General features: G+C 40.0%; 2 protein-coding genes across 3 annotated transcripts in view; one reads left to right on the top strand and one right to left on the bottom strand.

Moving 5' to 3' along the window:
* Positions 1-50: 50 nt before the first annotated feature.
* LOC129188374 (zinc finger and SCAN domain-containing protein 2-like) lies at positions 51-5931 on the bottom strand. The gene is made up of 2 exons (XM_054788784.1): positions 5452-5931; positions 51-1990 (listed from the first exon to the last, which is right to left on the bottom strand). Exons 1-2 carry the CDS (start codon positions 5636-5638, stop codon positions 1029-1031), a joined length of 1149 nt encoding a protein of 382 aa, XP_054644759.1. The 5' UTR covers positions 5639-5931; the 3' UTR covers positions 51-1028.
* dcun1d4 (DCN1, defective in cullin neddylation 1, domain containing 4 (S. cerevisiae)) overlaps positions 5546-9242 on the top strand; it is a 14722-nt gene continuing 11025 nt past the window's right edge. For both annotated transcript variants that reach the window (XM_054788790.1, XM_054788789.1), the window contains exon 1: positions 5546-5708. The gene's annotated coding sequence lies outside the window, so the exon portion shown is untranslated. The remainder of the gene's footprint in view (positions 5709-9242) is intronic.

Here is a 9242-nt window from a genome sequence, read left to right as displayed (position 1 = left end):
ACACCTATTTGCGCGCTCGCAACCAGACAACTAACCTTCACTAAAGTAACACTTTTGATGAAGACCACCAAAATACTTAGTTTTTGTTGTATTGTCTGCATTCAAATGTATACATGTTAATACAAATTGCACACACTGTAATATAGAGCTTTTTAAAATCTATTGTTCTGGGGTAATTTAGTTTAAGCATTTCATTTTTATTTTTCTTCCTTAATGTTGCTTATCTCTTTATTTTAGTAAAGTATTTTTGATGCGATTCTGCTGATATTGCACAAGTAAATTCGATATTAAATAAATACATATACAGATATATTACAGACTTGATAAGATGCATACATTTCAATGCTTGGTTGTTTTTTTTTTTTGCCTTATATTTTACATAGTATGTTAGTACACTTTACAGGGTACTCACTGAATTTGAAGGGGGAATTGAGACTGTCGACCCAAGAGTAAAATATATATTTTTTTTAATTGATGATCTGATACTAACAATAGAAGAAATGCTGCCATCCCACTGCCTCACCATGACATCGATTACTGTGTCATGGTCAGGGTCAGAGTCAGTCATATCAATAAAATCACGTGATGCAACAAGATTACTGCTAGTATTTGTAGCACGGCTTGACTTTTTTTTTTTTTTTTTACAAACGTACTCCTTTATAGTACATTTCTTGGAAAAAAAATTCATCCCAACCTTGTTAGTTCACAAATAGACATAAGAAATTCCAACGGAAGTCATTACTAAGTCAACCCCTGTGAAAGGTTTTAATTCTCTCTCAATAATACAGTAGATTGCATTGATTGCTAAGTAAAGCTGTCATACAAACTAAACACAGTAACTATAACAAGTGGTTGTTACACACATTTAGTTCATTCAGTCTGAGAAAATGTGTTTTATTAGGGACATTATAATTACTGTAAACAGCATTGTAGCTTAGAGAGATGCTGTGTTCATTGGACTACAAAATGCTAGATGCTAAAAAATTGCTATCATTCATCTCAAGTAATTAAATGTGAGTCCCACACCTTCAAGTACTGTTTTTATCACCGGAACACTTGTGTAACTTAATGTGTTCTTTGCGTGTGAACCTTCTTTCACACACAGTACAACTAAACGGTTTCTCCCCAGTGTGTGTTCTGATGTGTCTCTCCAAATGGGACTTTTTGGAGAATCCCCTAGCACACATCAAGCAGGGGAGAGATTGCTGCTGATTGTGTGTTCTCATGTGTGTCACCAAGTTGTACCTGTGTGAGAATGTTTTGGTACAAACCGAACAGGGGAAAAGCTTCTCCCCGGTGTGTAGCCTCATGTGTCTTTTCAAGTGGTGACTTCTCGAGAACTTGTTACCACAAACAGAGCAAGCATACGGTCTAACTCCAGTGTGTGTCATCATGTGTCGATTCAAGTTCCTCTTGATGGGAAACATTTTGCCACATTCTGGGCAACTGAACTCTGCGTCGCTGCGTTGAATATGTGTACTCATGTGTCGCCTCAAATTTTTCATCTTGCCAAACGATTTGCCACATTCTGTGCAGATAAAGTGTGTGTTGTTGTTACTCTCAACAGGTTCTTTGGTGTCGTCGCTGTGATCGGTCTCAGAAGAGTGTGACATCATGTCATCCATATCTGAAAGTGGGGCAAAGTGGCTGTCTGCCTGTGGTCTTCCACAGTGCTCTCCAGCAGCTCCTGTTGTCATGGGTTGGGTTAGGGGCTCCGCCCCTTTGTTCTCCTCACTTTGACTGTGCTGAAGCTGTGAAGACTGAGCTTTGTCTTCATCTTCACTCTTCACAGGGACACCAGTCAACGGAAACTCGGTGATGTCAGCCTCGTCCAGCCCTTGAAGCTGCTCCCCATCCCGATTGGTGGCCACTTCCTCCTCTTCCACTTTAATGTGGGGGGGCTCTGGCTCCTCCTGCCACACACTGGTGCTCCACTCCTGATGCTCAGAGGGAACCTCTTCTTGACTCTCCACTGACACCTGCTGGATGTCTGCAGAACAACATAGAACACAATCAGATGTTATTTGAGCATGCAGTTCTTATTCTAGCTGTTGGCTCTCCACATGTTCAATAACCAGAAGAGGTGTGCTTCCAAAGGTTGTGACATATGACAAGTCTTTTTCCCCTGATTTGCATACAACAGTTAGTGTTTAAACATTAAAAACATGTAAAGTTAATTTAAGCATGTCTAAACAACATTTTTGTTTATTGAGATTTAGAATTTTTATATCTATAAAACAATTGAGTCAATTTTAAAAAGGTATTATACAATAGGATAATTATTTGGTCATTTTAACTTGTGAAAGTAGATGTCTGCTTTCTAGAGATGTCTCGAGCCAATCTTCGGGATCGGCTGCAGATACACCGTATTTTGAAGATCAGATAAAATCGGCTTCCGCCACAAGTTCGGGCCGATCCGGTTGCTGCATACTTAACTCTAGGCCATACTCCAACATGGTGGGTGCGGTAATGCACCTCAAAGCGGGTTGCCACTCGACTCCCGCCACCCGCAAGAAGAACAAAACACAACACCACCATGCAGTCATGTCCGTGTTGTGGGTATACTATTCACTGGAACACAACGATAACAAAACAGCAACTTGCAAGATCTGTAAACTGGATGTTTCTCAAAGAGGGAACAGTAGGGCTCACTTTAATACTACTAATTTGATTCGTCACTTAAAAAGGAATCACCTGACCGAGTACGATATTTACACGAAGAAGACAGCGAAGCCACAACAACAAATACTGGCGGAGGCATTTCGAAGAAAAGACAAGCTACCTTGAAATGGCGACAAGTCCAAAAACATAACACAGAGGCTTGTTGATTACAACACATTAGACGATCAACCGCTTTCTGTTGTGGAAAACACTGACTTTCGTCGTCTGTTGGACTTTTTGGAGCCAAGGTACGAACTCCCTTCTCGCCACTACATTTCAGACACGGCACTACCTGAGCTGTGCAACAAGATCAGTGAACGCTATTTCATTTGCAACCAACATATGGAGCTGTGATGTTTGCCCGATGTCACTGCTGAGCCTTACTGCCCACTGGATTGATTCCTCTTTCAACCTCGTAACCGCTATACTGCACGCTAACGCCTCCCGCCGCTCTCTTACAGCTGAACACGTGAAACAAGCTATTGAGGAAATGATGAAAGGATGGAAAATAGATAAACGTGTACATGTGATTTTAAAGAGATAATGCTAGCAACATGCGTAAAGCTGTAGATGAAACAATCGATGGTTAATCGATTACCCAATTAATGGAAACTATTTTGGTAATCGATTAATCGTTTTTTTAATTTAAATATGTAAATATACTCTGATTTCAGCCTCTAAAATGTGAATATTTTTTTATTTCCTTAGTCGTCCATGAAAGCAGACCTATTATCTCCGTGTTTTAGCCAAAACAAGATATGCACATTTTTGACCCGGAATTACTATAAAATTAATTAACCAATTAATTATGTTCAATATTTCAAGTTAATAAAGATAAAAACGTGTATGTTTAAGGGTGCCTGAGTAGGGGGTACATGGCTTCAGGTCAAATGTCTGAAGAAGTTTGGGAACCACTGGCCTAACCAATTACTCCATTAATTGAAACAACAAGCTAAGAAAATGATCACGATCGTATATCTGTGTGCATTTCTTGTTTTACTGAAGCTATCTGACAAACATTTAGATTTTTTATTATTTAACATTATTTTGAAATAATATTAAAGTGGCAACCTGGTGTTTGTGCACTTATTTACTCTGTCAGTTCACGTCTTCTATTTTTTAATAAGGAGGTGGACATTAAAAATGTGTTGTTTTTTTTTATCTGATTCATCAAAAAATAAATCAACCAATGAATCGGTTATTAAAATAATCATTAGTTGCATCCCTGGCTGCATCACCCACATGCTTCACCTTATCGTACATGAGGGTCTATTCTCTCAACACAGCGTGAATGCCACTTTGATTATTGCAAGGAAAATTGTAGGTCATTTTAAGCATCCCCCCCAGGCCTACTCACGCCTCCAAGACATCCAGGTTGACCTTAAAATGCCAATAAAGTGCCTGCAGGAGGATGTGTCAGTAAGATGGAATAGCACTCAGTGCATGCTACAAAGCCTCCTGGAGCAAAATGTCCTCTCAGTCCCTATGCAAGTGAGCACAACCTTCCCTCTACTCTTGACTGTAGAGAAGACTGTGATTGTCTTGGCACCATTTGAAGAGGTCACAAGGGCAGTGAGTGCAGATACTGCAATGTGTGCTGATGTGATACCTGCAATCACAATGCTGAAGCGCATTCTTTCTCGAGAAGAATGACACAGGAATCAAGACTAGGAAGAGCACTCTCATAGAAGCTCTAAACAGGCGCTTCTACCATGTTGAGACAGAGCCACTCTACTACATCGCCACTTTAGCGGATCCAAGATACAAAGACAGGCAAGTCCTTTTGCATCCTATTTTGCCATAATGCCATTTGTATAATCTTTGTATGATTTAATGATGATTTGATTCATATTTAGAGGTATTTCACAAGTCCAGCCAACCAGAAGCATGCCAAAGACTCGCTCATTGAGATCACAGAGAAGGTCAGGCCCAGCAGAGCCAGCAGTGACACACCTGATGAAGAGCCAGTGAGGAGAGCCCCACGTCAAAGCCCAGCAGCAGCCAACAGCAACATCGGAAGCAACTTTGATGAGATTTTGGAAGAGTGAAGTTGAAACCAGATCTGCCACCTCATCTTCAGCTGCCACTGAGGTGCAGAACTACCTCTCAGAACAAACCATTCTCAGGTCAGACAGCCCAGTACTGGAGGGCACACGCTACAGAATCCCTCACTGGCTGCTGTTGCAGCCAGGTTTCTCTGTGCTCCATGCTCAAGTGTGGACTGCCAGAGACTTTTCAGCTGTTCCTCAAACATAATGGATGAGAGGCGAAACCGTTTATCTGCTGAGATTACAAAGAAGCTTGTCTTTAACCAAAAGAACTTTCACTTTATCATTTGAGGGTTCAACAAGTTGACATAGCCGTGGCAGCTCCAATAGAACATGAGGCAGGATTTTACAGTTTGTTCAAATTGTAATGCTTTACTCTCTATTCAGATTTCGGAGGTGAAATATAGTACAAAATACAGTAATCAAACGGTACTGTATACTTTAGATTTGGTTCTTTTTTGGGGAACTCACTCAGAGGTTTGTTACAAAAGACAATCAAGATTGGTGGTCATGTTGTGTAATTAAGTAAACTCAGCAGTACTTTGGTTGCATTATTTTGAATGCTTTGCAGAGCTATTTTCATAACCATATTCCATACCACAAATTCATGTTTGTAACAAAAGCTTATTTAAAAAAAAAGACCGGTAAAATGTACGGTGGAAAAAGTTCGTTGTGTGTAGTTATTTAAAGTAAATTTAAAGTAAATTATGTCACACGATGAGGTAGGGAAAAGTGTACAAACCTGCTTTGTGTGCGCTAGGCGTGAGGACAGCCTCCAGTACTTCCCGCTGTCGCTCTTTCTCCTCTTTTGTTCGAGAAAGTTCCGCCTCGTACTCTGTTACGATTCTTTCAAACAGTCCACATATCTCTTCAACTGCAGCATTTAGTCGCTGCTCCATCAACGCTCTGAACATTTGGACTTTGCACATTTCTACACAATCGCACTAGCTCTCTGTTCACGAAGTGTTGCTAACCTCGGCGTCCTCTTTTCTGTGGCGGGTAAGTAAAACAAGCACACTAAAAGGCTAATTTAAGAACCTCCGTTGAGTTTATCTCAGCGTAAAAGAGCTTTAATTCTGTTTCTTTAACACACGTCACACTTGTGGCGAATAAGTACAAACGCAACAATAAAAACGTCACACAACACTTTTGTTAGCTTTTGGGTCAGTGACGTGTGCTAACTTCCGCCTTTTCTTCTTCTTGTGTTGGTTTAAAGGCGTGTTGCATGGTGCACACTGCATAGCGCTACCTACTGTACCGGAGTATGTAACGTGGGCCGTGCAACTTACTGTACATTCATTTAGAAATAAATAAGTACATTCTATTATATAATCCTTTCCGCTTTTTTCTTCTTCTGTTGTTATTTTGCGGTAGCTAACCTTGATGACGTCGCGATGACGCCATCTCATGGAGTGCCCTGGCTATATGGGAATTGTAATGGGAATTTCACCTCTTTCAATAGGAAGGATGTTTCCTTGCTGAAATTTAATTGCTGCCAACATAATGTGTGGTTATTTATTAAATATGCATTATATGAAATGTTTAATATTTATGTGGTTTATTTTACTCAACATGGAGCATGCAAGTCTTTTTTCTTACAACTGCAATGATGGATGTGCAGTACTATGTGCCTGTGCAGGATATTGGAAGCCTGATTAATATAAAATGATTATCTTACATGCTCTAAACTCCACTGCCTTTGTATTATCAATGTAATGTATGGTAATACATCCCAATTTTACTCCTGCGGTTATTCATTTTCTGTTAAGGTAAATTTAAGTAGAAATAAAGTCAGACACTTTAAGCAATTTGCTCCAAATTACAAAAAATATAAGAACACCTCCACCAGCTAGCCTGTGTTAGCAATAGTGGTTTAATAGAACAAATTGTACAAAAAAAATCTATATTTTTCACAATTATAATTTAAACTGAATAAAAATGTGTTGGATTTTTTCTTTTGGCCCAAGTCAAATATCTGGTGTTCATGGCTGTCACTCACTGCTGTCTTGTGTACGCGTACATCTGTAGCACATGCACACACACAAACGCAATCTCAAGCAACCGACAATTTGGAGTCACTGTACGTTTGTTTACATGCACACACAAAAAAACATTCCATGAATTGGCATAAAACTAGCTTGTTTATCTTTTTAAAAGTCAGATTAAAATACCTAGATTATGCAATTGGAAACTAATCCTTTCTCTTGCATGTGTGTGCTAATGGAGAGGAGCCGGCGTTCCAGTCTCCATGGCAGGGTGTAACCCGGAATTAATTGTGACCAAATGGGTCATGATTGTGTAGAAATTGCTAAATGTTCGCTGGATGGACATTGCTAGTAGCTGTTCAAGCTAATACAGTGGTGCGAAAACGTGTGTTCCCCCTACCCAATTTCTTTTTTTTTTTTTTTTACATATTTATCACGCTGAAATGTTTTAGATCATCAAACAAATTTAAATATTAGTCAATGACAACACAAGTGAACATAAAATGCAGTTTTTGAATGAAATATTTTATTAAGGGAGAAAAAAAATCCAAACCTACATGCGCCTGTGTGAAAAAGTGATCCCCCCCCCCGTTAAAACATAATTTAATTGAGATAATAATAATTAATTGAGATCTATCAGTCTGGAAAGGTTTATAAAGCCATTTCTGAAGCTTTGGTACTCCAGTGAAAAACAGTGAGAGCCATTATCCATAAATGGTGAAAACATGGAACACCAGTGAACCTTCCCAGGAGTGGCCAGCCAATCAAAATTACCCCAAGAGCGCAGTGACGACTCATCCAAGAGGTCACAAAAGACCCCACAACAACATCCAAAGAACTGCATGCCTCAAGTGCCTCAGTTAATGTCAGTGTTCATGACTCCACCATAAGAAAGACATTACGCAAAAACGGCCTGCATGGCAGAGTTCAAAGACGAAAACCACTGCTGAACAAAAAGAACATTAAGGCTTGTCTCAATTTTGCCAGAAACCATCTTGATGATCCCCAAGACCTTTGGGAAAATACTTGTCTGGCGGGACAAATGTTGAATGTTTTGGAAGGGGTGTGTCCCATTACATCTGCCGTAAAAGTAATGCTGCATTTCAGAAAAAGAACATCATACCAACAGTAAAATGTGGTGGTGGCAGTGTGATGGTCTGGGGCTGCTTTGCTGCTTCAGGACCTGGAAGATTTGCTGTGATAAATGGAACCATGAATTCTGCTGTCAACCAAAAAATCCTGAAGGAGAATGTCCGGCCATCTGTTTGTGACCTCAAGCTGAAACCAACTTGGGTTCTGCAGCAGGACAATGATCCAAAACACACCAGCAAGTCCACCACTGAATGGCTGAAGAAAAACAAAATGAAGACTTTGGAGTGGCCTAGTCAAAGTCCTGACCTGAATCCTATTGAGATGCTGTGGCATGACCTTAAAAAGGCGCTTCATGCTCGAAAACCCTCCAGTGTAGCTGAATTACAACAATTCTGCAAAGATGAGTGGGTCAAAATTCCTTCACAGCGCTGTAAGAGATTCATTGCAAGTTATCGCAAATGCTTCATTGCAGTTGTTGCTGCTAAGGGTGACCCAAACAGTTAATAGGTTTTAAGGGGCAATCACTTTTTCACAAACGGCCACGTCGGTTTGGATTTTTTTCTCCCATAAAGGGATAGCTTGGATTTTTTTGACATGAAGTTGTATGACATCCCCATCAGCACTAAAAAGAGCATAAGTGCCACCTAGCATTTTGGGAAGCACACAGTGTATGGCCAATAATCGCAGTGGCAATAGCGTATATAAACAGGGATCTCACACTGAGGTGGGAAAAATGGAGAAATCAAATTATTTCAGACTAATGGCTGATTAATTTGACTAATTTAGTGCATGAAAATGTACTGATTGTGTGGTTTTTGGCGTGTCACGAGATCTTGTGAGATTAAAACATAACAATTTTCTCATTTAGAGAAAAGCTGTCTCATTGAACAGGCTGGCCAGGGTGGCCAATCAAACTTTGAACTATGGCATCTCTTCTGTGAATGGCAACACATGTAATATGGAAGTGGCAGTGTACAAAGCATTAAGCGCTCTGCACACACTACGATTCTTGCAATCCAACGTACCTCTGTGTTCTCAGCGTCGGCGAGTGATGTGCGGCTGTTTTTTTCCATCGTAGTTGAGCAGCTGCTGCCATGTTAGTGTCCAAGCAGAAGCTGTAGTGATTCTACATTTGAGCAAGATATTATTATTAAGATTTGTCAGATTAAAACACGTAGATGTTCTGACTTGTCTTCACCCTTAATCACTGAGCGGTTACATTACATTTGGCTGAGTGCCAACTCTACGATCACCGGTGATACTAACGCTCCAAGTCAGTATAAAAATGAAAGCCAGGCTTATCGGTGATGATGTATTAGAAGATAAAGGGTTAAGTGGGTGTGTTTCTTCATTAATAATAGTATTGAGGCTTCCAAACACACATCATACATAGGCGAGATCTGTGGTCACAATTTAGTGACATATACAGTATTTCAAAATGTACCTGCATTGCCTT

Source organism: Dunckerocampus dactyliophorus, chromosome 10 (genome assembly GCF_027744805.1).
Source record: "Dunckerocampus dactyliophorus isolate RoL2022-P2 chromosome 10, RoL_Ddac_1.1, whole genome shotgun sequence".
Taxonomy (NCBI): Eukaryota; Metazoa; Chordata; class Actinopteri; order Syngnathiformes; family Syngnathidae; genus Dunckerocampus; species Dunckerocampus dactyliophorus.
Note: the sequence above shows the minus strand (reverse complement) of the source record. Positions and strands in the feature narration are given on the sequence as shown.

Excerpts from the sequence above, each read along its gene's own strand:
- LOC129188374 (XM_054788784.1), bottom strand. The coding sequence starts at position 5,638 with ATGTGCAAAGTCCAAATGTTCAGAGCGTTGATGGAGCAGCGACTAAAT. Across the intron at positions 1,991-5,451 it reads GCCTAGCGCACACAAAGCAG|ACATCCAGCAGGTGTCAGTG; the intron begins GTTTGTACACTT and ends GTTGTTCTGCAG.